A 27,776-nucleotide genomic window follows, 5' to 3' on the forward strand; every position below is an offset into this window, starting at 1 on the left:
AAGCCTTTGACTTTTAAAAATTCCAAATACATGAAATACGTGTTTTTCTGTATTTTTTTATTTTATTTATGATTACAGTAGTTCAGGTGGAGGTGGTTATTCTGAAAACATTCAAATGAAACGAATAAAATATTTTTAAAAACCACTTTTAGTGATTCCATCAAGAACAAAGAAGAAGGATTTACGGGTTATTTAATTTCTAAGGTAATAGCTTGACAGATTAACTTGGAAATCTAGAGAATGGGTGACTGCCTTCATCCTACCTGGGAAAAATCAACTGTTAGCAGGAAGTTGAAAAATAAATAAGGAACTGAGGATTGCCTACTACAGTCTATGACCAAAATGCTCTAACGGCTTTATAGTTTCTTGTTGTGTCTGGCCAGTAGATCACAACCTGGGTTCTAGCCTGGAAAGGCATTTTGGAAACCTGGAAGAGAAGAGGGGCTAGGCAGCGAGAGAAAGAAATGCAGCTAAGACAGGCATTCTGATCAAAGCTAACTTTACTGTTCCACACGCAGTTATAAAGCAGGGGAAGGGGCCCGATTCCCTCCAATTAATCTTGGGGTCCAATAGCAGGGTGACCACGTGCACGGCTACGAACAGCAAAGCGGCAGGTTCCAGCAGTGGGCATGGCAGAATGATTGAGCCGGCATGCTCCACCCCTGAGCAAGCAGGTTTCAGGCTGGGGGAGGGGAGACTACAGTTTCTGAATTATATTTTCAATGGGTCATATATTTTCCACCTTCTGGTCCAGTTTTGTGTAAGTTTCTGGACATCCTCCACATGAAGGCAAAGGGCCATTTCCTCCTTTGGGTCACTGAGTCTTCAGCGGGTTTGAATTCTCTTGTCCTATTAGCTGAGTGCGATTTCTTACTTCACTTACATTCCCAGGGCCTGAAACAACACATGAGGCTTTATGGGAGAAAATCTCTGAGAACACTTCAGTTCTGAGGGTCTGTGATTTTCCTGTTAGGTCTTTGGCAGCTAACTTCTTTTCTTGAGCTTCTGCAAGCCTTAGCTGCCACATGTCAGAAATGGAAGTTGTGCTTGTGTTTAAGTGTGACCTCTAACCCTGTCATCAGGTAAAATAAAATGAATATGTCTGTGTGGTTGAAAGCATCAGAATCAGTAGTTGTAAGCTACTCGTAGGAGATGATCTACACCCCGCCATGATCTAGTAAGAAAATGCTAGTAATTCATTTTGTGAATCTATATTGATCACTTATTCTGGGTTGATATCATTCTTCATACGAGGGATACATTATAGAATAAGGAAGAGAAACGTGTGCCCCTGCAGAATTGCTATCTCCACTTTCCCTGGGAGCACTGCACCTGTTTTGCATGTTAAATGGAAGTCATTTTCCAGCACATCCTAGAGCAAAAAGACTCAGCAGAGGGGAAGAGTGCCGTGGAAAAAGGCGTCCACTTAACACGTCTACTAGTGATTCCATTGCTATGTCTCTTAGCTGTGAATCTTCAGTTACAAGTTTTTATAAACACAGGATAGTGATGCTGACTCATGGGTGGTTGTTTGAGTCTTTTTAGGGATTAAAGGGATTTATACTCATTGTTCCAAAATCTTGCACATAACTAAGACAATGCCCTGGGGAGGAGGATTCAAGTACCCAGGACCCAAGAAAGACTAGAGTATGAAGGGAGTATGTCGTATGTAGAAATGATGACCTTAACCCTTCTCTTAGTTTGCTTTCTGTTTCTGTGATAAAGGCCATAACCAAAAATAACTTGAGGAGGAAAGGGTTATTATTTCAGGAGTCCAATAACAGACAATCATGAAGGGAAGTCAATACAAAAACTGAGGGTAGAATCCTAGATGCAGAAACTGAAGCAGAAGCCATGGAGGAACCTCGCTTACTATGCTTATTCCTCATGGCTTGCTCAGCTTGCTTTCTTATACAATTTAGGACCACCTGCCTAGGAATAGCACCACCCATAGTGGACTAGACCTTCCCACAGGGATCATTAATCAAGTAAAAGTCCCACAGAGTTGCCTACAGGCCAATCCAAAGGAGGCATTTTCTCAATTGAGCTTGTGTCAAATGGACAAAACACTAGCCAGCACAACTAAATGAAGAACACTTTGTTTAGTGAAAGTACTTGTTTACGCAGAATAATAACCATACCCACCTTTAGAGAAAGGGTGGATGTAAAGACCATATTTAAATAGAAAGTTTTGAGTGGATTTTTTTTTAAAGAATGCTTGTTAGAAAGTCACTAAATTTTTGCTCTCACAGAGTGCTAAAGGTCCATTTTCTTTCTCTAGGTTATTTGTAGAAAAACTTCCCAGCCACCGAGATTACCAGCAGTGTGCAGTTCCAGAGAAGCAGGATATTATGAAGGTACACTGAACTGATTTACCACCGTGAGATCAAATGCCCCTAAGTATTCATTACTGATTTGCCCTGACCTCTGGAAAGTATAAGCACAAGAGCCCCATTCCAACAAACAGTACACTTTGATCTCTCCCTAAGATGTTTAATGATTATAACTGTGCATTCAAGGTTTCTAATTGATATTAGAAAAATAAAAAGATGAGAGAGAGAGAGAGAGAGAGAGAGAGAGAGAGAGAGAGAGAGAGAGAGAGAGATAGTGTTCCATCAACCTGTAATGGGCAGAAGGACCTACCTTACGATTCCTCCCAGAGATTGAGAGTCCTGTTGCTTTCCTGAGCTTGCTGAAACCAACCATGTTAGCTGCTTTTGATTACTCTCCACTGGATGAAGTAACTATCTTAAAATCAGTGTGGATTTTTGAGGGAACCCCAAGTTTTAGCTACAGTCACATAGTATGCTCAATGATGCTTCAACTCCTGAACCCTATAGAGGACAGTGGTCCCATTAACGGCTACTGTTTACTGACGTTGTAACCATCTTCATTTGTGCAAGTTTATACTGTGACTTTTCACATGGTAACAAAGTCACTGAAATGTACATTTGCTAGGACCTATCCCTGTTGTTAAGATCTATGTAACCATTTACTTCCAAGAAAGAAATTTTGGTGGGAGAGTTTAGCTAGAGGTGAGATGCTTGGATCCTTGTCCAACTGGATCATTTATCACCAACTTGTATGAGCCAATCTCACTAGACTTCTGCTTCGTTTCCTCTAGAAGGGAGGGTGTGATTGGACTCTATCCAGTTTCTTAGGTTTTCCTGACATTAAGAACCAATGAAGAAGTTGTCTAAGACCCACGCTCCCTCAGCACTTGCTGGAGAAGCGAATTCAGCAGATCTGGGATTAGGACTTAGACTATGAGTTGTTTTAAAAGGTTCCTCAGCTGTTTTTTAACATCCAACACCCCTACCCACCATATACACCTTAATTCCCCTCGTAACACCAACGTTAAGGGACTTACCCATGCAATGTGAAATCCTATTGGTTTTACCTAAAATGCTTATCTAACTAGTGAAATAAATAAAGGTCATTTTTTTATATGAACACACTTTTTTTATATATATATATTTTTCTTCATTCCCAAAAGCTGCATTTTGGAATTCTAGGTTTATTTTTCTGAGCATCCCAGCTGTGTGTCTTTCTCAGCTGATGCTCTGAAGGGGTATACTGAGAAAGCTCTCTAACTGGTATCTTTATATGTTTTTGAAAGAAACTGAAGGAGATTGCGTTCCCAAGGACAGACGAATTGAAAACGGACCTGCTAAGGAAATATAACATAGAATACCAAGAGTATTTGCAAAGTAAAGTAAGTTCAGTCGGCCCATTTATTTCTTCACTGTTTCCTGTAAGAATGCTTTTTTTTAAAAAAGATCGTTTGTGTATGAGTTTTTGAAGTGTACATTTAAATTAAAAATTCAAGATGCGGTGATGTAAAACTGATAAAAAATTCATGTGGGTGTTTGGGTGAAGCACATGCTTGAAGGATGCAGTGGTTTCGTTTCCTAAAACATCTAATGAAACAGCACATTAGGAAGGAGACTTCCCACAGTGATTTAAATAGAGCTTCCGACCGGCTCTTGCCAGTGTAACCTTGAGCCAGATGGCTGATACTTTTTTTTTTCCAGATGAACGGAAGCTGCAGAAAGTAGACAGAACAGAGTGTGATTTTCGATGTATATAATCATGTGGGACTTGGAAATGTGAATCTAGTTCCTAAATAGTACAGTCAACATTCCGTCAAGATAGAAGAGGCATAGTTAGAGTTTCAATGGATTTTTATTTCTGAGTTTTTATTACTTAGAGAAGAGAGACTCGAGGGCATTGAAAGGAGACTTTTAGTAAATCTCTGGCAGTCTCAAACTCAGAATTCAAATCCTTATGTTATATGAGATTATTAGACATGTATTGCTTTAAATGACATTTAATAACTCTATTAGTTCTTAATATGACCCTGCCAGGCCCCTAATAATTTAAGGAAAAATCCTATGGATATTTTTTTATCAGCTTTAGCACAATTACTGGGGGGTGGGGGTGGGGGAATTAGATCTAATCTATTTTTCTATATGCTAGGCTGTTAATTCTCCAGGTGCATTCCCTATGAACTTGCTGTTTGAGTCTCACCCCGGTTATTTCTGCTCCATCAGTTTGTCCTCAGGGAGCATTTAACTCAGCCAAGTGCTCCTGGTCCATCACATCTGATGGTGACCTCCTGTTTTTTCCTCTCTGTCTCTCTCTCTCCTCCTGGTAACCTCTGACCCCCAGCCCAGTAACTGAAGCCCCGCCTACCTCTATTCTCCCCAGTAATTGGCTGTAGCCACTTTTATTTAACCAATAGCTTTCAACTGAGAAGCAAGGATTACACAACAAAGGCCCCTGTACATGAGAATTCTCGCATCTGGGGGCAACCACGTCTTGGGCTACAGAATTTAACATTTGAGTACACAGCAGCACCAAACCAGGTCCCAACGGATTTGCTGCTTTGTCTCTTTGCTTTGAAGGTTGCTGGCTCTACCACCTCTTACTTCACATCGATCTCTCTCTACCTCCGCAAACAGTCTCAGAGCGGGAAGCCTGGCTAGCATGAGGTGTTTTTAACTAATAAGCAGAGGAAATACAGGCGGTACTCCTTCGCAGGGTCTCTCTGGGAAGAGCAGATCAGACAGCTGTGCCATGTTCTACTTGGGGTAACACCAGTGGCCTCACTTATCCCGTGTAGAAATTTCTGGAGTGGAGTAACAGCAGCCAGTCCTAGGGGAGAGTTACAAACGTACCTGTAAGCTCTGACTGTGGGCAGCACCAGCATTCCATGTTGCTTGTTAGAAATGTAGACTACATGTCAAATCAGAGTCCCTAATGCTGTTAACAGGGCCCACAGTGATGCGTGCCTGTGAAGCTCTGCTGTAGGCTGAGTCCCCTGAACTCTTCCCACCTTACAGTACCTTGCCACTAAGTTTTGTTTTGTTTTGTTTTTGTTTTTTTCAGCATCAGTTGGGGAACTTACTACCTTTTTTATCTCTCTACTCTGATAATAGCCAGGTATTTTGTTAGCACTCGGAATGTAATTCTTAATTTTTAACCCAACTTTTGGTTAATTCTCATAGAAGATATGTGAAACAAGTTTGGGATTCTCTGTGATTCCCCTCCACCATAATGTACCCCCTAGAAGAGGCATGCTGTAGACAAATACAGAAAGGCTCTAGGGAGCCCCAAGCAAAAGAACGTCTTTGTATACAGCAGCCGCAGCCCGGAAAACTGCTGGGCAACTCAGAATGTGACTAGTGTGCCTGAGAACCACATTGCTAAACTCATTTAAGCTCAGCTAGTTTGAGTTTCAAATGCAGTATCTGGCAAGCAGCTACCTGACTGTGCAGTGCCATTTAAGGGATGAAATGCCTTGCTCCACGTGGTCTGAGGGGTCAGAAAAACAGGACACTGGTATTCTAGTATGTAGAAGCACTGGGGAATATAGACAGGATATCTGCTATGTAGTTCCTGGTGAAATGTGATTAATTGAGAAGCTGTGTTCTTCATCAAATTAATGAATTTTTTTGCTGTAATGTTTTTCTGTTTAACTAAGAATATCTCTGTGCCTGTCTTTCTGTGCCTCGGTCCCTCTCTCTCTCTCTCTCTCTCCCTCTCTCTCTCTCTCTCTCTCTCTGCCAAAGGACTGAAACTATCTTTCAGTTTGATGTTTTTGGCTCAGAAAACTAACATTTTTTTTCTCCCGTCAACCATCTTAGAACAAATATAAAGCCGAAATTCTCAAAAAGTTGGAACATCAGAGACTGATAGAGGCAGAGCGCCAGCGGATAGCTCAGATGCGCCAGCAGCAACTAGAGTCTGAACAGTTCCTGTTTTTTGAAGACCAACTCAAGAAGCAGGAGTTGGCTCGAGGCCAGATTCGAGGTCAGGACTCTCCGGTGTTGTCTGAGCAGACTGACGGAAGTGCGCTGTCCTGCTTTTCCACCCACCAGAGCAACTCTCTGAGGAACGCATTTGCAGATCACCCTCATAAAAGTGATGGAAGCAATTTCGCTAACTACTCTCCTCCCGTGAACAGGGCCCTAAAGCCAGCAGCCACCCTGAGTGCTGTTCAGAGTAAGTGATGTCGGATGCAGGCACATCTGACCTTCACTATATCTACCTTTAAAATCCAACCCACGTAACTTGCCTGATCGTAGAGCAGTTGTATTTTGATACTGAGTAGAGATTCTGAGTAAGGAGTCATTTATTTTCCTTCGTCGTGTTTTACTCAAGACATGCATACAGCTTGAAGGGAAACACGGGAAAGGGAAGAAGCTACTGAAAACTTGGTTGCTGAGATACTTCAGTGTTTAACATCAGCCTGAGAGGGTAGGGTCTCCTTAGTTCCATCGACAGCTAAGCTGTGAACAGTGGGGCTTTCCACAAGCACTTAGTGATGTCAAGCACTGCCATATCGGCTCCATGAAGTTTCTCAAATCGAGCAGGCAATTCTTTTTCACAGAGGCACCTATTGAAGAAATTCAGTAGGCAGCCATTGCACATGCTACTTTACTAGTAATTGTTCCCCTCCCCCCCAAAAAATAGTGCTTTTGTCTACTTCTGGATCAGAGAATGATAGAAGGTAACACATAGCAGACATGATAAGTTTTCATCCTGTGTTTTACGATGATGTGTCAATTGTGGGCTGTAGGCTCTTTGGCATATTTGCAATGTGCACTGAGAAAACACATATATGTAAGAGTTGTTCCAGAGGTCAATTGTGTCATAGTGCTGACTTTCTATAAACTTTCTTATAAAATAATTTGTATATGATATGTACATGTCAGTTTGCCCTCCTTTTAATCAATGTTTACTTTCAAGAGGTTTGATTTTTAAAAAAAAAAAAAATGGAATGTGAAACACCCAGTAGTTTCAGTGTTGAAATCTGTACTTTCGTTGCTCACTGAAATTCGAAAGGACAAGATCCGAGGCTTGGTTTTAGCGTGTTTCTCTTTTCTGTTTTAGATTTGGTGGTTGAAGGGCTGAGGTGTGTAGTTTTATCAAGAGATCTTTGCCATAAATTTCTGCTGCTGGCTGACTCTAACACAGTGAGAGGAATAGAGACCTGTGGGATCCTCTGTGGAAAACTGGTATGATCTTATTCCATCTCTCAATAGGGTCCATTGAGTAGTACTGGCTTCCCTGTGATAGGAAGAGCAGTGTAGATGGGGGCTGGGCAGGGGTAAATATTATGAAGTTACTATTAACTCTTACATATCCTTAAACTACTGACATTATTCATGGATTTGGTATTCTTAAAAAAAATGAGCTCTAAAATTTCAGAAACATTGTAAAACTCCTTAAACAAACTATTTAGAAAATGGTAAAATAGGAGGCAAGATGTAAAGAATAGTACTCAACACATTAGAGGGCCCTGAGGCTGGAGACAGGATGGTATTTTAGAAGGGTGGGAGGTCCCCAGGTCTGGAAGAGGACAGCAACTCACAACCCAGTGACCTAAATAAATCTCTTTACTTCAAGACCCCTTCTTTTCCATACTTACCTTTTCCCCAAGGAGAGCAATATGTTTCTTCTTACTAGATTCTAAAAGCTGTATCATTTTCATTTTGGAAGACACTGGAGACTCTTAGAGGAAAAGTCCTAATTCTTTCATAATTACATACAATTAATAAAAACAAGACATCAGCCCTGACAACTCATAGGCATACCTTTTAGTAGCATCAGGCATTTGGGAAATTAGTCTGTCTCTCTAAAGAATGCTGGTCTTGCTGTGTGAAGACATTTTCCATTGTAGGTCAAGTACGCAAAGAAATCATTTGTTAACTATGTATCAATTACCCATTGTTCACCCTGATACTAATTCCTTTCTACTTTCTATAGCAGCAATGGGATTCAAGACCCAAATAATGGATGTCCAAAACCTTTTAGTAGAGTCAGTTTTTCTGCTTGGTTTTGGATTGTGAGAGAGTGTAGTGAGATACAAGGGGTGAGGTCTGCTGGCTGATGACATCCTGTCCAGATGTCTCTTCTCTCAGAGGCTTGTTACTTTTTGTTTTGTTTTGTTTTCTAGACACACAATGAATTCACCATTACTCATGTGGTTGTGCCAAAGCAGTCTGCTGGCCCAGACTATTGCGATGTGGAGAACGTCGAAGAATTATTCAATGTTCAGGATCAACATGGTCTCCTCACACTGGGATGGATCCATGTATGTTTGGCCCTTTGTGTTTTGGTTTTATTTTGTATGGTGTGTTGTTTTCTTCATACAGAAATTTGAGTGGATTTAAATAATTTCTTGTTTTTATATTTTCCCAGAGGTAGTAAGTATCATGATATCAAAGCAATTTATTCAATGCCAAGCTGTGTATAAATCTGTCACATTTGGGTTTGAAAGGGGTATTCTACACTTATGTTTTTCACTCAGAATTAAGTAGGTCTTTCTCTGATGGGTTTAGATCATCCAATGGATTAGATTTATCCTTAGCCAAATTCTTTTTTTTTAAGATTTATTTATTTATTATATGTAACTACACTGTAGCTGTCTTCAGACACTCCAGAAGAGGGTGCCACATCTCATTACAGATGGTTGTGAGCCACCATGTGGTCACTGGGATTTGAACTCAGGACCTTCAGAAGAGCAGTCAGTGCTCTTAACCACTGAGCCATCTCTCCAGTCCCCTTAGACAAATTCTTAACTGTGAAATACTCTCCTTTGCTTTGCTGTGAGTCTAAATTAGATTATAAACCTTTTTCTGATGGCATTTCTTTTAAACAATGTTTGTGTGTATCAAAGGGGGTCCACACCTGACAGTGCCACGTCCTGCAGAGCAGAAGTTTGTTCATAAAATGTCTGGGGACTTTCACAAATGGCTAGGGCCAAAATATTGGGTTCTGACATCTTCCAGGTCACTGTAGGGGTGAAACTGGGCTTATACATCAAAGAGACATGAGTTTACTAAGTGTCAGTTCTGCCAAGAGTTCATGATTGGAGCATTGGCAAGCTAGGTTAACTGTGATGGCAGCTTCGCCCTCCACAAAGTGAGAACCATAATTGTGGGGATCCATAACTTCATGTGATGCTCAGGGTTGAACATCTTGGCTTGACTGACTCTTGAGACTTCTAGAAGTCACTGTGCTGTTTGTCTCTGTCATCTCCTTGTCTGTAGAAAGGGGTAGAGATAATGACAGCACAGACCTTAGTGAGAACTCTGTCATAATTCATGGGAGGTCATTCGTTTCTTGCCTAGTACTTTATTCCTTTGTAATAGATGACATTTACTGCTGCTGTCACCACCAGCATCACCACCACCACCATCACCACCACCACCACCACCACCACCACCAGCAGAAGCAGCAGCAGCAGTAGCACCTCACCACTACTACCATCACCACCAGTACCATCACCACCACCATTACCACCATCATCACCACCACCACCACCACCATTTTCCTTGGCAATGGGCATGCCATGCTCCATGGGAGAGATGTTCTCACGAGCATAGAAACAGTTCTTAGATGCAGAAATGAAGGGTTCCGATGCTTGCGTGGGCACATTCAGTCTGAAATAAAGTGATGGACAGGGTAACTTTTCTATTGACAACCTACTTGCTGCCTCCACAGCACTGTGGCTCCTTAGAACATACCTTTCATTCTGCCATGACATAGAAAGCTCTATTTTACTCAGAGAAGGCATCTGTGGCAGAGGAGAGGCTGCCAAGTCCTTTTGTTCATTCCTCTATGAGATCTTTGCATTTTGACAATGAGCCTACTGGGCATATGGCTCTATGGCAAGGCGCATGTTTAGTCTAGACAGGATTTTCTTTAGATTCTCCTCTTTCTCTTTGTGCATTTTCAGTGGCTAAGCCTGATGGGTCTCAAACACCTTTAACAACTTGGAGACCCCCTTCTCCTGTTTATAAGGATGAAGAGCCATAGACAGTCTCAGGAATGTGCTGTGTTTAGTTCTAAAAGAATACAAGGGAGTCCAAGATCCCGGGCTTTCTGATCTCTGCAGCCAAGTTACTTCATTTCCCGAGTCTGAAGATCCTTGAACGTGGTCTGAGATAGTCAGATTCTTCGCTCATTGGATTAATTGGGGATCTATTTAAAGCTTCTCACTAGTGAAGATATCTCACTCTTTTCCACAAGGAAAACACATACACTCCTAGGAACTTTGTCTCTAAGTCAGAGTTATTCCAAACCAACAAGAGTATGGTAGAAAAAGAAATCTATCCACTCCCCCAATTCATTTTTATTTGTGTGTTGTTATTATTAATAATTGATTATTGCCATCATCATCATTGGTGGTGTGATGTGTGCAGGTGCCGAGGCACGCATGTGCAAGTCAGAGGACACATTCCAGGGAATCAGTTCCCTCCCCCCGCCATAGGTTTCAGGGATCTAAGCCAGGCCATTAGATTTCATGGCAAGCGCTTTTGCCCATTGAGCCATCCTGCCAGCTCTCACTGAAACATGTTTTTTTATGTGTATTTGCTTAGTGAGAGTTGCAGGAGAAGTTTTGAGCGAAGTCCAGCCTTCCCTAACAAGACCGTCTTCTTTTCCATTTGCAGACACACCCCACGCAAACGGCATTCCTGTCCAGTGTGGATCTCCACACTCACTGCTCCTACCAGCTTATGTTGCCAGAGGCCATTGCCATTGTGTGTTCCCCAAAGCATAAAGAGTAAGTGGGACAAGAAAGCTCTCCCGTATTTGAATCTGCAACATTCTCACTCTCCCCAATTAACAAGTTCAGCCATTTGCTCTTGTGTTATACATCTTTTAAGACAGCAATAGCTTTTCATTGTCTGGAAGACTTCAGTTTACAAAGTAATTATAATCATAAGAATCAGATGATCATTTACTGAGGCTGAATCTACCTGAACATTGACCACTGTGATCCCAGCCCCTTCCTCCTTCCTCCTTACCTGTCTTGGATTGATGCAAAGAAAGAAGACAGTAGATGATAGTTTCTGTGATGTGTTGATTGTAGTGTCTCACACTGCCACACACCTGGTGGTTGACATAAAGAACACTGAAACTATTACAGGAATTAAAACTGTCTACTCGGGTGGAGGACACAGGTGTGGCCTCCCATATGAGGTCCCAACAGTTCAGCTGCCTGTACCTTCCAGGTCCTCTAGGTACTTGGAGATCAATGTTTCTAACCTTTCTTGTGAGAGCCATGGTGCAGTTCCTAGTGTGTGTCTTCTTCCTCTTTCCTGTTGGAGGGAGGTCCGTGTTTGTGTCTTCCCGGATGGTCCTTAACTTTGTGCTTCTTTTCTACCTCTTATTTAGCACCGGCATTTTCAGGCTCACCAACGCTGGCATGCTTGAGGTTTCTACTTGTAAAAAGAAGGGCTTCCATCCTCACACCAAGGACCCCAAGCTGTTCAGTGTGAGTAGACATCATGGATGATCATTGTTGTATATTATCATCATCATCATCGATTATCATTATTACTGAGACAGGGACTTTCTATGTAGCCTTGAAACTCACTGTACAGACCACACTGCCCTCAAATTCAGAGATACCAACCTGCCTCTGCCTCTGCCTCCTCAGAGCTATGATTAAAGGTGTGCTGCAGCATGCCTGGATCACCAGCAGCGATTATCTCCATGATGTTCAGTGTGACTAGGCAGCACAAATTATTCTCATAGATGTTTATGTTATGTCGACCCTAACCAAATTCAGCAATAGTGATAAAATTCAGGGAAAAAAAGTGAAGCGATGTATATACGTTCCTGAGAGAAAACCACACAGTAAATGTTATTATGTAACACTGTTGTTGTTTTTTGTTTCCTTTTCTAGATATGCAGCCATGTGTTAGTAAAGGACATAAAAACAACTGTGTTGGATCTGAGGTGACATGCCCTAACTGTAAGACCATCTGTGGACGTGTGTGACTGCCGAATTTCTTATGATGTTTTCAGAAGTGACTGATATTTTATATTTATATATTTTAGACCAAAACTTTGATATTTATTGTTCTTGCACATTTTGAAGTTTCCTTTTTTTTTTTTTTTTGGGTTGCTGCGTCTCAAACGAGGCCACGTGGTGTTCAGCCTATACCTATTAATATACCCAAGTGATGCCATCGGAAATAAATTGTGCTGCAAATAACAAGCTGTCCGGTTGTCACATTTTATTCATTTAATTAACTTATTTTATTATTTTTATATGCTTGACTGTTTTACCTGCATGTCTATGTGTGTACCACATGCATGCCTGGTGCCAGCAAAGGTCAGAGAAGGGATCTGGATCCCCTGGGACCTGAGTCACAGCCAAGCAGGTGCAAGCTACCATGAGGGTACTAGGAGTAGAGGCCAGGTCTTCTGCAAGAACAGCCAGTATCCTTAACCACAGATCCAATTCTCCAGCCCTAATATGTCTGGTATTAAAAAACACACAAAAACCCAACCAACCAAACAACCAAAAAAAAAAAAAAAAAAAAAACTCAAATAAACCTCTGTAGTTCCCATTCTGATAGGCAAAGGAACTGTTCAAGTCTTTAGCTGTCTATGGAAGTAACTGCATTTTTGGGGACACCCTTGGCTTCCTCATCTGATGACTGATGATAACACCATCTGCACATAGTAGTGATGACGTGTGAGAGTCTTGTGTACGATGCATGGTATGACAAGTCCTTGGAAGTACTGCCGTTTTCCCCCTTCCTCTTACTGTAACTATATCTACTGCATTTTTTCCTGGATGTTGGCCAAAGGAGGAGGAGGAAGCAATGATCCAGGTGCATAGTGAGACTTTTTAAATAGCTTCTTGGGTTCTAAAAGGTGTGTGCTTTTTAAAAACTAACTAAAAAATTATTTCCTTAAATATGCCAAGTTTGATGAACGTTAAAGTTAAATAATACGCAAGGCTTGATGCAAGTTAAAAGTCACGCATGCATATCCATGCACGTGTGTATGCTTTAATACAAAAGATGTGATTTTAATAAAACCATATTACTTGCCAAATTTTAAATACACGTAAAATTGTTTTTTACCTATCTGGTCACCTGTATGTATAAAGTAAAATAGTCACTCTAGCTGTGAAGTCAGTGTCGATTTTTCCTATTGGTACTAATATATATTATTATATGTAATCTATACAAGTCCTATACGCTCTCAAATACCCCGTTTACATCATTTAAGTGGACCTTCCTCTGTTGAAGTGATTGATGCCATCCATGCCTGGGAATATACTTTTCTAGTTGTGTCACATCTATTCCTGACCACTAGAGGGGGCCACCCTATAATAAATGATTCTCACCTAACAGAAACACAATTGAATCAGTGTTGCTAGGCCAGGGCTACAAGTTAAGGGTAGCACATGTCTGATTTATTTTTAAAAAAACCACGAGTAACAAATCAAAGCTTTGGGCAGGAATGATTTGGAAAGGAACTGGAGGCGCTGATCCACAAAACGTTCACAGTTGTGTGCTAGAGGCAGAGCAGGGGGGACTTAGAAGCATTTGCGGTGGACGATGGAGGGCCCAGCTTCGTCGTATTCCTGTTTGCTGATCCACATCTGCTGGAAGGTAGACAGCGAAGCCAGGATGGAGCCACCGATCCAGACAGAGTACTTGCGTTCTGGAGGGGCAATGATCTGTCAGGGTAAGAAGGGAAGAATATTAGTGCCTAGCAGACGTGCCTTGTGCTGTCCCTTCCTGGAAAACGAGGACATTGTTCTCTATGAGGGGATGGGTTTGTGGAAGTTGGAGTGTTTCCCCAGTGAGCCCATTGATTTTTCTGTTTTTTTCCCCCTATGAAATCTATGCCAAACCATCCCTAATTCCTTTATCCCTTTATTGGGCAAACCCAAACTGGCCCTAGAGCCCACACGGGGCCCCTTTGTAAAAACCCTGACAAAATCTCTTGATTCCAGAGCTGACCTCAGCAGGCGCTGCACGTTCTACAGAAGTCCTACTGTGTGCAAAGACGATTGTTCCTGAACTTTCTGTGCAAGTAATCTTCCACCTGATTAAACTGGCCACTGCTTTCTGATGTCCTGACCATAAGCACCGCCCAACACAGAGGGCTCAGAGTTCCCATTCCGGTGTATCTCCTGTCATGCTGGCCTTATTCAGAGTACAGATCTTACATACCAGATCATGCCCACTTTTTGTTTTGTTTTGTGTTTTGTACGAGTGAATGGCGGAGGCGTTGTGCAGAGTATCAGACAAGGGATTTCTCTGTTGCAGCAACTCAAACATAGAGCCAAGCAACACCAAATTCCACTCTAGTCTTAGTTTCTTGAGTAGCAGAGGATGCTCTAGTAAATAAAGTGTTTGCACATGCTAGCCAGGGGCTTACTTTGTCTCTGTCTGCAAGCTCTGGTTCAACATTTAATCTTTCCTCCTTCACCAAGCTCTCACTGTGCCCTGTGCCAAGGGTTCGACAGGTTCTAGCTTACTTAACTTCTATAATAATTCTGAAGGGTAGGTATCCAGTGATGTTCAAGTTGCAGATGAAGATACTGGCTCAGGGGACTGTCAGTGATGCTCGCTAGTGGCTGTATCAATAGCAGGTTTAATTTCAAAACTGGCCCTCAGAGGAGTTTTGCTTTGAAGGTACACATTTTTGTTTTTCCATAGTGAGGGGGTTTGGTGATAATTTTAGATTTCCAGAACGTTGTACCCAGGCTCATTTTATGAATGTACCATCTTGGTGACCTGAGCTTTTACTGGGTGTCTGTGTTCTCTGACCATACTGGACCCCTGAGTTTCACATTCATTTCCATCTCAGAAGTAAGGTTTGGAGAATTGAGGCTTGCCTAACTCCTACTAGATGCAGCCTGTCTGTTCTCAAACCCCAAGTACATAGAGTTGGCAGCATGCTCAGCTAGGTATGGAAGGAGGGGGACTTGAGCTGCTCTGACATGCACAGGAAGGAGCACAGGCTCTTCAGGAAGCAGTGGCTCACTCCCTATAGACCCAGGACAGGACTCCTCAGGGCCCATTTTAAGTGGTAGTGTTAAAATCTAACCCACTGTCACCTTGGCCTCATTCCCTTTGGAAAGAACAGAGAGCCTGTTAAACTGCCTCTTAGCTTGTGGCTGTTCTAGAAATGCCCCTCCTGCTGCTTTCTGAGTCAGAGGGTCTTAGTGTGGTACCTTGATCTTCATGGTGCTGGGTGCGAGGGCTGTGATCTCCTTCTGCATCCTGTCAGCAATGCCTGGGTACATGGTGGTACCCCCTGACAGGACGTTGTTAGCATAGAGATCCTTCCTGATGTCAATATCACACTTCATGATGCTGTTATAGGTGGTTTCGTGGATGCCCGCTGACTCCATCCCTGGAAAAGAGACACAGGCAGTGATCCTTGGATGCTGGGTAAAACTCAAGCTACACATGGAAAATCAAGTTGGCCCAGCTACGTGGTCATCTCCTGGGTGAGGCTGGCAGGCATCATGAACTAGAAACTACCACATCTCCTGGGTGAGGCTGGCAGGCATCATGAACTAGAAACTACCACTCAAGAGACTAAAGGCCCTTCTTGTGCTCCATACCATCCTCCTGGCTCTTGTCTAAAGGAGGAGGTTCAGCTGCAGCGATTCTGGGGTGAGATTGCAACATGATAACGCCAGTGGCTGGATAGATATTCTGCTATAATTGGCTTGAGTAAGGAGCCAGGCCTTCCGATGCCTGGTAAGAGGTAGGGCCAGGGCCATGGGTCTGAGCAGGTTCATCTCTCTGCCATTGTTCCTTTATGTTCCCAACACCCAAGTTTGAATGGTGCAACTGTCAGTAAAGTGTCTCTCCTACTTGGATAAAGTGTTTTGTTTGTTTTCAGTTTTGGTTTTGTTTTAAACACAGGTCCTTGGCTGGCCTGAACTTGCTATATAGAACAAACTGGCCTCAAACTCATAGAGATTCGCTTGCCTTTGCTTCCCTAGTACTGGAATTAAAGGCATGTACTACCATGCCCAGCTGCCAAAGATGCTTTCTATGCAATCTTTGTACAGCTTTTTTTTTAAGGGGTAGAGGCGAGGGGTGGAGTTTCTTGTTGACTTCTGACATAGACTTTTTAAAATATACCACTAGATGGCGCCCACGGCCTTCTTAACATTGTGATCTAGTTATAATAGCAATGCCACCAGCTAGTTTTACATTGCTGGCAGTAACCAATTGTTGAAAGCTTATTTTGGACAGGCCCTGTGCTGAGGGCACCGCACAACTCTGCTATAAAACTTCCAACTGTCCTGGTATGAAGAAACTGACTCATAGAAAGCTTTAGTGACATTCTCGAGATCATGAAAATAGAACAGAGTTTCAAGCCCAGGCCCCCAGCCTCCAAAGAGGATGCCTCTGCAGACCCAACGTGACCCTGCCGTGCCAGTGTGGAATAGACGCTCTCTACTTGTTCTGTTTTCCTTCTCTCTCAGCAACCCCAAACTCTCAGCACTCAGATCGTCTTCCCCAACCACCCCTGTGTTCCACTATCGTAAACGTAGATAACTTTTAACCTTTGCATTATGTGCGGAGAATGCGTCTGTCTTGACTCTGACATAAGAGAGTTTTCCACGGGAGACAACCCCTGTTTTGGCTCCCTATGTCTTCTCATTTTGGAAATGTGACACCATCCCTACTTTAGAACTGCTTCTGTTTCTGAAGCCCTGGTTCATTTTTACCTGCTAATGGACCCTGATAGCAGAGGCTTGGCTTGTTCTTGGTACAGAACAGGGAGACCCCACTCTCCATTGCCTACCAATGAAAGATGGCTGGAAGAGAGTCTCTGGGCAGCGGAAGCGTTCGTTTCCAATGGTGATCACCTGCCCGTCAGGCAGTTCGTAGCTCTTCTCCAGGGAGGAAGAGGAGGCGGCCGTGGCCATCTCATTTTCAAAGTCCAGAGCTACATAGCACAGCTTCTCCTTGATGTCACGGACAATCTCACGCTCGGCTGTTAAACACATAACGAACATGATACACATTAGGGTTGATACAGGCGCTAAAATCTACCTGTCCCATGTGACTCTTCTACTGAACCAGCTTCTCAGAAGTCTCAGAGTTTTCAAAAATGCCTAAAAGATCTTTGCTGCCCTACCCAGATCGGCAGTAGCTTGATCTTTGACACATTTTTCACTTTTCAAAATGAAGCAGATGCTCTCTGGGAACAGCCCCAGTTCCATTGGTACACACGGAGAGATGGGAAAGGTCCCAGCTATACCTCTCTCTATTGTACACGTTCTCTTCTATTTGTAAATGAAGAAATTAAAAAATTATCCACGTAGTTCTGTGGGGTGTAGCTGGGTGGTAGAGGGCTTGGCTAGCCAATACAAGACCCTGGGTTCGATCTCCAGCAGTATAGACAAAAACGATTTTCCACTTTGACTTGCCGCCTACACTGATGTCTATAGCTACTCTCAAAGAAACTGTAATAGCTTTACAATCACAAAGCAAGGAAAGCTAAGCTTTCTCTGTGCATTGGGGTCAGGCTTTACTGTTGGCTAAGTCTCTGACATACCAACCCTTTTTTATTATTTTATTTTTATTTTTTTAATTTTAGCATGTTAATATTATTATTTGTATGTGTATGCATGTGTGTGCAAATGGGTGTGCATAGGAGTGTGTGCTTGGGTGTGTTTATGTGTGTTTGTGTGTGTGTGTGTGTGTGTGTGTGTGTGTGCATTTCAGGTGTGTATGTGTGGACATCAGAAAGCAAATCTCAGCCGTCAGTCCTTGCCTTTCGCTGTGAGCTCAGGAACTGACCGTAGGTTGTAAGGTTTGCACAGCAAATGGTTTTATCAGCGAAGTCTCCTCTCTGGCTTTATGTCCCCATTCTCATGGGGACAGCCCTCCTTCTGATAGGTTACAGTGAGCAACATAGTGTCTTCCATCCTCTTCCCTCCACCTCCCCCCACCCCCGAGCCTCACCAGTAGTCACGAAGGAATAGCCACGCTCAGTCAGGATCTTCATGAGGTAGTCGGTGAGATCTCGGCCAGCCAAGTCCAGACGCATGATGGCATGAGGCAGGGCATAGCCCTCATAGATAGGCACGTTGTGAGTCACACCATCTCCAGAGTCCAGCACAATACCTGGGGAACAATTAAGTATGCTGTAAGTCACCACGGCAGCAGGTGCTCAGTTACTTTCTGTCTTTCACACGGAGGCTGAGAGGAGTGGTGAGTCCTAAGAGCCTTACATCAAGGGAAGAAAGAATGTGCTCTATGGGATAGGTCAGAGCTAGGGCTTGGGAGAGACAGAAAGAAGAGGGAGAAGCCATTAAAAATTTATTGCTGGAGAAGTAAAGAAGTGTGGTGAGGTCCAGGGCTGGTTTTGAAAAGGCGAGGGCTTTTTCTTTCCTTTTTGCGGGCTCTGGGGGAGGACCACATCTCTGTGTGCTCCAATTCACTTGTCAACCATCACAACCCACAGGTTGTACCCATCAAATATCACACTTTACGATGGATTCATTTGATCAAGGTCCCCACCTCCCCGGCCACCTACCAGTTGTACGTCCAGAGGCATAGAGGGACAGCACAGCCTGAATAGCCACATACATGGCGGGGACATTGAAGGTCTCAAACATAATCTGCAAAGGAATCCAAAGGGTTAGGTAAATGGTGCTATCAGCCTTACATAGAAGACTGAAGAGCATCCCCCATCCCACCCCTGATTCAGACCCTCCAGGGGGAAAAAAAAAAGCCAAGGCAGCTCTGGTCACATGACAAAGAAAGATGAAGGCAGTGGCAATAGTCAGCCATCACACTGGTGACCTGATGGGAGGGGGAGGAGCCAGCGGTTTTGTGCACAGGACCTGATAAGGTGAGAAGCAGCTAAGTCCTAGCCTTGGTCCTGAACTGGATACAACAGTATTCACTATGGTGTTCAGTTTTTCTTTATTTCTCAAATGTAAAGGGAGAAGGGTTTTGGCCTAAGCTCTCAGAGAGAGTCTAAGAGTTATTAACTACATCAAAGACAAAAGAGAAGACCAGATAAAATCCAATACTGAGATTTTTCCGGGAATAACCCTGGTTGAGTGATCTGTCTGCAGTTCAGTTTGATCTTCTCCATGGTTTTATGCAATTTGGGGTCAATGCTATCCATGGAACCAGACTCCACCCTGCAGCTGTAGTGGGTGAGGCTATGATCCTGGCAGATACGACCTATACTATGGAATAGAGGACTACATATAAATGTCGACCCAATAGCCCATGCAATTCAGGGACAAGAGAAAAACTGGAGCTCCCTAGATCCCTCCTACATGAGAACATGTCCGCAGTCTGCATTTAAATAACTCTCTAGTTTACAAACCAGAAGGAATGTCTGATATTTGCTAAAACTCCATAGTTCTCAGTCATTTTTCCACCTTCATGCAATTTACAGGATGCTCCTCACCACCCAGAACAGCTGATGTGCTGGTGAGCACAGCAAATGCTCTTCCCAGGAGGGGGCCCTGGGCTGTGTGCATTTGCTATTCTTCAAGGGGAAAATTCATGGGTCAACTCTAGGCATTGCCACGCCTAGCTATGTGACTTTAGGAAAATCACTTTGTGCATCTGAGCCTTAATTTCATCACTGAGGTAGTTAGGATAATAGTTCCTGCCTTAAATCATTAGGAGTTAGAGTGCACTTGCAACACCCTGTGCTTGACCAGGGCCTGTGAGGAACTGACAGTAGATGCTATCATTTATCGGCTCATCCACATCAGAACTCTCTAGCTGGTTCACTGGACGTTCCCTAGGTGTATGGTCTTAGAATTCACACAGACAGTAGTGACAGTCTTTGTTACTCCTTGTTGGATATTTATCATACCACACCCCATGATACTTGCATATAATTTTGGCATCACTTAGCCTACATATCTATCCCTTGAAAAATAATGGTGTTGATATTCCTAACCAAAAAAAAAAAAAAAAAAAAAAAAAAAAAAAGGAAAAAAGAAAAGAAGCAGGGGTCCTAAGAAAAGAAGTGGCTTTTGGTAACTGATAAGTAACAGATTCAATCCCTACTATATCATCCTGCATTTTCAATGACTTATGAGAAGTTTTTAGCCCTAATCTTAAACCTTTAAGCTTTTCTTCTTGCCCTTTGAGGCAAAATTATGTTGTTTTGTGGAGTAAGGGTGTGAACACTAAGATTCCGGGGCTTTGGGGTTCCTGGGTCAGTCTGTTGGTGAACTGTCAGTTTGGACCTTATGTCTGCCTGTCGTGCTGCAAGTTATCCTGGTTGCCCATGCCCCAAATTCACCAGGGTTAGATCCTGGAGCAAATATTTACCTGGGTCATTTTCTCCCGGTTGGCCTTAGGGTTCAGTGGTGCCTCTGTCAGCAGTGTCGGATGCTCTTCAGGGGCCACACGAAGCTCGTTATAGAAAGAGTGGTGCCAGATCTAGAGAGATGGGTAAAGAGGAGCGTGGTAATCTGTTCTTGTGGGATGCAAAAGGTCCTGGAAAGGGACAGGGATGTTCAGGACAAAACTAGAACCGGATAAAATGCACAAGACCTCATCTGTACAGATGCAGAAGCCCAGAGAGTGAACACCATATACGAGACTGTATGTACATCTATTGAGTGACTCAGCAACTCAATATTGCTCAACTATTGGTGTAGCAGAATGGCGTATTTGTCAAGGACATAGGCTCTGTAGTCAACTTCCTGCTCCTCAGCAGGAACTTTCAAGTTTCTGTCACAACTTCCTGTTGTGAGCTAGCAAATTCATAGTTCTTTCCATCTCTAGTCTCCCCGTTGGTAACAGAAGAGAATAACCAGTATAGATGTCATTTGCTCTTTGTGTGAATTACAAAAAAAAGATACTAGAATAAGTCCTTAGCCCAGTGTCTGGGCTAGAATAGATGCTTTCATTCATTAGTTTCGCCTTCTTCATACATGCCTTCACCTTAGTTTATTCATGGGAAGTTGATTTAGTGTAATACATAAAAGGACAAATGACCATACATATAAATGAATGAGGCTTGCCTGAAAACCTACTTGCCATCTTTAATGCTTCTAGAGAGTGTTCTTGGCTGTTTGTGTTGGTGTGTGTGTGTGTGTGTGTGTGTGTGTGTGTGTGTGTGTGTGTGGTAGATGGGTATATGCAGGTGGGGAGAAGGTTCCCCCAAAAGCCCATGCCCACCTGTGTGTACTGTATGAATGCATTTTGGACAAATGTGTGTTGGCTTTATAGTTGTGCAACCTCTTTAACCCCTTAGTGTCAAAAAGAACCCATTGTTATGGAAGGGGCTGAAATAATTCACCTGCTATGGAAGGGCCGGAAGGGCCATTGTCCACCAGCATCAGGAATATGAGATTGGCCAGAAGTAAACAAGCATAACTAATGACAGGGTATAAACTAATAAAAGTAAAACCAACTGCAAAGGCCTTGTCAAGTTTCTAGTTTCTGGGTTTTGGTTTTGTGGTTTCCAGCAAACTAAGGGGGCACCTACAAATCCTGTCATTTGCGGGGGTGGGTAAGATGAAGAAAGGGCAGGGCTGGCAGTTGGAAAACCATGTTCATAATTCCTCAGTACAGTAAAGAAGAGTGGGGAACTCATCCTTTATCTCTTCATCTTGTTCCACCAAAAGAGATAAATCAGCAGGATAAACACCCTACTCAAGTGTCTGTGATTGGTGGCTGATTATTGGATGGACCCCCGGGTGGGGCAGTCTCTGGATGGTCCATTCTTTCGTCTTAGCTCCAAACTTTGTCTCTGTAACTCCTTCCGTGGGTATTTTATTCCCTATTCTAGGAAGGAATGAAGTATCCACATGTTGGTCTTCCTTCTCCTTGATTTTCTTGTGTTTTGCAAATTGTATCTTGGGTATTCTAGGTTTCTGGGCCAATATCCACTTATCAGTGAGTGTATATCAAGTGACTTCTTTTGTGATTGGGTTACCTTACTCAGGATGATATCCTTACTAGTGCATATGCCAGCAAGATTTTGCTGGAAGAACCCTGACATAGCTCTCCCTTGTGGGGCTATGCCAGTGCTTGGCAAATACAGAAGTGGATGCTCACAGTCATCTATAGGATAAAACACAGGGCCCCCAATGAAGGAGCTAGAGAAAGTACCCAAGGAGCTGAAGGGGTCTGCAACCCTATAGGTGGAACAACAATATGAACTAACCAGTACCCCCAGAACTCGTGTCTCTAGCTGCATATGTAGCAGAAGATGGCCTAGTCAGCTTTCATTGGGAAGAGAGGCCCCTTGGTCTTGCAAACTTTATATGCCCCAGTAGAGGGGAATGACAGGGCCAAAAAGTGGGAGTGAGTGGGTAGGGGAGCAGGGCGGCGGGAGGGTATAGGTGACTTTTGGGATAGTATTTGAAATGTAAATGAAGAAAATATCTAATAAAAAATTAAAAAAAAAACACTATAAAACAAGGAAAAAATAGAGTGCTCACTAGCCCTAGTCAGCCATCTCCTCTACACTCTGGCTACCTCAAACAAGCTTCAAAAGCCCCACTCCCTCCTTCATTGCTTTTCTGCAGAGTTTGCTTTGAATTTAAAAGCTAGAATATAAGAGCATTCTCTCTCTCTCTCTCTCTCTCTCTCTCTCTCTCTCTCACTCTCACTCTCTCTCTCTCTCTCTATCCCCCACCTTGGACCATCCATGCAGAGATGTCATGGGCTCCACAGAGAGACCCTCCCCCCACAATCGCTCCACCCTATGTTGCTGCCATCTCCAGGATTCGAACTAGAGCTGCACCAAACCTACAGTCAGACTAACTAAAGGCAAGGATGGGCAGCCCTTGCAGAGGGAGAAAGGTTTAAACTTAATTACCAATACACTATAGTAGTGATATGTGTTGGTTTTATTTTTAAACGATACGTGGGAGCTTGTGTGGATGAGTGTATGTTTTGGGGAGGATACAAAAACCTAATAAGCAGATAAATAAAAACCAGATGTTGCAGTTATGTTCCACAGCAGTTAAAAAAAAACAAAAAACAACAACAACAAAAAAAAAACCAAACATGTCAGTTTCTAATTGGTTCTTTGCTTTCTTTTCCTATCTCTAGTGTTTCTAAAATGCCTAAAAACAAGCTTCATAATCAATCCTTTGATTTGACTCTTTTTTTCCCCCACTGACTCTTCCACAATGGTCTGGGAAGAAGGGTCTTATTGTGGAAGAGAAAGAGAATTTAAGAGTATTCGTTTAAAGACTTAGTCACAATTGCACTTGAATATGTTCACAGGCATTTGGGAATGTATCAAATACATAGCGATCTCTTTTCAGTTGTGAACATTAAGAAAACTGCTCATGGGAAATAAATAATAATAATAATAATAAACAACTCTCAAGAATGGGCTGGCTAGGTCTTCCCAGATTCCTACCTCTGGACAGCTTGTGCTGACAGAGGTCAGTCCAGTGGGCTTGAAGAGAGACTCTATCCTTCAGTAACAAAGGGCTCTCTCAACTATAGAACTGTCTCCCAACAAGCAGTTTATAAATACCAATTTTACCGTAGCCATCCAAGTTAAATATTAACAACTAGCAATAGCAAGGCACTTGAGCAAGGATAGCTAGCTGTGTTCTGCAGCCTTGCCAGGCTGCAGTGCACAGCTCTGATTCCCTGGGGTGGTACCTTTTCCATGTCGTCCCAGTTGGTGATGATGCCGTGTTCTATCGGATACTTCAGCGTCAGGATCCCTCTCTTGCTCTGGGCTTCATCCCCCACATAGCTGTCTTTTTGGCCCATTCCAACCATTACTCCCTAGAATGATTCAACATACCACAAGTCAGTGCTTTCCCGAAACGTGTGAATTGATGACTTCTGTAACAGCTGACACAATATAAAGTTACATTTAATAAGAGTGATTCCTTTCATCTAAGATCAAACTCTATGAGGGTGAGTAGCCAGCCAGGGCTTTCTTTTGTCTTAGTTTCTTCCCCCAAAGTGGTAATGGTGTACATAGGGACAGTTTATAACAACCACAGCTGCTGCTGCCACTCTAGTGAGAAAAATGACCACAGTGGCTGTGATCATGTAATCTTTCTGCCTGATACTTAAAATTGGCATTTATTCCTCAGTATTAATTATCACCAGTGTGATGTGTGTGATGTGATGTGTATGTGTGTGTGTGTGTGTGTGTGTGCGTGTGTGTGTGTGTGTGCACCTTGAACCACTAGGTTATATCCCAGACTATCACAGATATGTTTTTCATGAGGTTTTGTAAACTCTGGGTAGAAAGCAATACACAGTTGTGGGATACATGTAGACACAGAGGGATCTAGCCTAAAGTCTTGTCCTCTCCGCGTTCAATGTGAATTATGGCTCACCTGATGTCTGGGACGTCCCACGATGGATGGGAAAACAGCCCTGGGAGCATCATCACCAGCGAAGCCGGCCTTACAGAGCCCAGAGCCATTGTCGCACACCAGGGCTGTGCTGTCTTCCTCTTCACACATAGCTGGAGCAGCGTCTCAGGGTTCTGCAGAGACAGCGAGCGAGAAGCTACTGTAGCGCAGAGCATTTGGCTAGAGCCTAGTCACTCCCACCCACAGACAGGGTTCTTGGTCCTGTTGTGTTATTTTAGCTGGAGGCTCTCCACAGTTCTCAACTAACACCCTTTATCTTGAAATGCTTTCACTAGGCTGTAAAGCCTTTGATGATCCGAAACCCTGACTTCCAGGTTAACACCACAAGTCCTCAGCACAAAGAGCGGGAGTGTCACAGGCTCTTATAACACTCTCAAGCTGGTCAGAGCATTAGTGTGTGAATAGATCACAGAGCACAGATGAGAGATGCAGTGTAGAGAGCAGAGTTCTATAGGGACATATATATATAGTCCCCCCCCCCCCCACCAAAGGTAGATTTTCAAGGAATGGGCAGCATGTGAGAATTTGAAAATGTTAAAATGTTTACTCATATTAAATGTTTAAAAGAGAAAACTTTTGGCTCTAAAGACTTGTGAGCCGGTGAGGTATTAAATATGAATCAAGGCTGGGTGTGATGATGTACACCTATGATCCTAGCACTTGGGAGGCTGAGGCAGGAGGATCACAAGTTAAGGAGCTGGTCTAATATGGAAACTTGGATAGAAATTTCCAAATATGGTGTTTGAAATTTTACGAGTTATAACATTTCTTCATTTATTAAAGTCACTGTTAAGCTGAAAACCCAACAGGTTGCTGAGAGCTATTCTTGTTTAAGACTAATAAGTTACAGAAAGAGACAGAATATGACCTTAATAAAATGTGAGTTGTTCCTCTACCCCCAAAGCTTACTTATTCTGTCCAAAATGTTTACTAGGATTCTTTTGAAGTGGCAAGCATCAGCTTTTGTAGATTTTTTTTCTTCCCTGAGCTCTGGTATCTTCTTCTAAGCTTGATTAACTGAGTATATACCCCTTAGGGTTGTTTTAACAACAATTTAAGGAATTGACATTTAAGCTTGGATTTTTGAGAGCTTCAAAGGACATCCAGAGTGTTGTACAAGCATTGCACGTGGATATCATCAAGTAACTATTATCCCTACCCAAAGATTCTGTTTGCGATCTTGGTTTTCTTTCAACCCTGTCCTCAAGATCAGAGTGAAATCTTCAATGTGTTCCCCTTGCAAGAATGGGAAAATGGGTTTCTTCAGCAGTTTGCTCTTTCCTCTTTCCACTATGCCTTTCCTTTCAGACTCTGAATTATACTTAGCTTCCTTTCCAGTGGATGATAAGGACTCAGAAGAAAGTTTCAAACCACAAGGAGGCACAGAAGCCAGGTGACTGGCAGAGGCAGAAACCACCAAAGGACCAGCAGAGAGTCTGTGTGTCCACTAAGCCTGTTTTCCATACTTAGCACCAGGGCTGCAAATGGGATAAGCCACTTGGAATTAGGATACCCTCTGAAAATGGGGAAGGATAACCCACATAAACTTTTTGTTGGGCAGGATGGCTTAAGGTTGTGCCTTAGTATATTCAGAAAAATAAGCTACCTGGTTTTTAAAAAAATGCAGGAAAAAATACTGTCAAATTCCGTAAAGATGTATTTCTATTTCATCAAAAATATCCAGGAAAAAATTGTCTTATTAAGCTCTGAAAGGAGCGTTGTCACTGGAGAAGAAGTCTGTGTGTTTCCAGAGGACGCAGCCGCTGTGGTTTGCAACTCTTATCTAACCTGAATGAGCAGCTCGGTTTGAAGCGGGGAGCATTTCCTAATTAGGTAAAACACACTGGGCTCCAGCCTCTGCTTTTGGAACTGCACCGGGGCGGGGAGTTTGGTGCAGCCCAGTGGAGCTCATCTGGTGCCAAAAATGAATTGTTGGGGGGAGGGGGGAGGGGAGGAAAGGACAGTACCCTTCCCAGCTTATGAGTCTCAAATGCAAACCATATTTAGTCATGAATCACAAAACAGGAGGAAAATCTTATCGAGAAAACTCCATTCCCTGATGAAGCTACCGAGCCCTGAGTTACAATGTGGGGTGGCAAGGCTGGTTCCACAGATACTTAAGCGGCTGAGGGACACGTGAGGCAGAGAAATGCAAATCAGATCTCCCCTGGATGAGACACTTCCTCCTTTCTTTGCAGAAAGTAGAAAAGCTATGCTATGCTGCAAATGACCAATGGCATAGGTCTGACTTGTAAGGGCACCAACACACTCACAAGATACACATTTCCAGCATAGGACACCAGCTCTTAGAGCCCCGGAAACCCAGAAGCAATGCGTCCACTCAGCCAACATCAGAGAGCAGGCAACTACCTCAGTTCATTCCTGATATTCACTTCCAGTTACCTCAGCTGCACTAAATACCTCATGCTACATCATGATACATCCAAAAGTTTCCAACTTTTGCCTAAGTAGAAACAAACGTATAATTTACCACATACAGCTAGACTCCACCCCTACAGTACGCTGCGGGATCAGAGCAGTTGGTTTAGTGTAAACAGGTTTTGCAGATGACACACATGAACAAACTTTAATTTTCTATCCATTTCCTTTTCCAGTAAATCAAGCGTTGTTTCCAGTAAATCAGCCCTATTCGGATGTAAAATCATGCAAGCTAAAAAGCTACAATCATTTTAACAGTATAAATCTTTATTCAAAAATTCAAAACACGTGAGTCATTCAGATTCCCACAGACAATGTCTGGCTACATTGGATGATAAAAGAGCCTGGGAAAACTCGAAGTCATATCCCTGGGCTGGGGCTACTTACCCTGACAGCGACTGGCTGGGCTTCTCCACTCTGGGTGGGTGGTGTCCCGGGAGGCTGAACGCTGAAGGGTTATATAGCCCCTTGCTCTGATCCCCTCCCACTCGCTTCCCAAACAAGGAGCAAAGACGGGCTGAAGCTGGCCGTTCACTCTAACACAACCATATAGGGACCTCAGCACAAAACTCTCTAATCTGGGTGGCCAGAGGCCTGGGTCTCTTCCACTGCATTCCTCTGTTCTGCTCCCGAAACAGGAGGCAGCTCAGCTGCTTATGGGGATAAACATCCTAAGCCCTCAGAA

General features: G+C 43.1%; 2 protein-coding genes across 10 annotated transcripts in view; one reads left to right on the plus strand and one right to left on the minus strand.

Annotated features, from left to right (window-relative positions):
- Stambpl1 (STAM binding protein like 1) overlaps nt 1-12,522 on the plus strand; it is a 49,956-nt gene extending 37,434 nt beyond the window's left edge. For 7 of the 8 annotated variants that reach the window (XM_006527452.4, XM_006527451.4, NM_029682.5 and 4 more), the window contains 8 exons: nt 2,282-2,357; nt 3,620-3,715; nt 6,150-6,507; nt 7,399-7,523; nt 8,465-8,602; nt 10,965-11,077; nt 11,692-11,791; nt 12,206-12,522. In XM_006527452.4, coding sequence (XP_006527515.1) covers nt 2,282-2,357; nt 3,620-3,715; nt 6,150-6,507; nt 7,399-7,523; nt 8,465-8,602; nt 10,965-11,077; nt 11,692-11,791; nt 12,206-12,262 — 1,063 coding nt within the window. In that variant the 3' untranslated portion in view covers nt 12,263-12,522. Of the gene's footprint in view, nt 1-2,281; nt 2,358-3,619; nt 3,716-4,813; nt 4,995-6,149; nt 6,508-7,398; nt 7,524-8,464; nt 8,603-10,964; nt 11,078-11,691; nt 11,792-12,205 lie in introns of those variants that run through there. The other variant, NM_001360720.1, reaches the window with a different exon arrangement.
- Nucleotides 12,523-12,524: 2 nt separating this feature from the next.
- On the minus strand, nt 12,525-27,774 carry Acta2 (actin, alpha 2, smooth muscle, aorta). Of its 2 annotated transcripts, NM_007392.3 has the most exons (9): nt 27,479-27,562; nt 24,614-24,765; nt 23,919-24,047; nt 20,613-20,723; nt 18,841-18,925; nt 18,267-18,428; nt 17,101-17,292; nt 15,506-15,687; nt 12,525-13,999 (listed from the first exon to the last, which is right to left on the minus strand). In NM_007392.3, exons 2-9 carry the CDS (start codon nt 24,740-24,742, stop codon nt 13,856-13,858), a joined length of 1,134 nt encoding a protein of 377 aa, NP_031418.1. In that variant the 5' UTR covers nt 24,743-24,765; nt 27,479-27,562; the 3' UTR covers nt 12,525-13,855. The 2 variants fall into 2 exon arrangements, with proteins under 2 accessions (NP_031418.1, XP_006526669.1); XM_006526606.2 differs by lacking the exons at nt 12,525-13,999; nt 15,506-15,687 and adding an exon at nt 16,928-16,977 and having other exon boundaries at nt 27,479-27,774.
- Nucleotides 27,775-27,776: the final 2 nt, after the last annotated feature.

This window comes from Mus musculus, chromosome 19 (genome assembly GCF_000001635.26).
Source record: "Mus musculus strain C57BL/6J chromosome 19, GRCm38.p6 C57BL/6J".
Classification (NCBI taxonomy): Eukaryota; Metazoa; Chordata; class Mammalia; order Rodentia; family Muridae; genus Mus; species Mus musculus.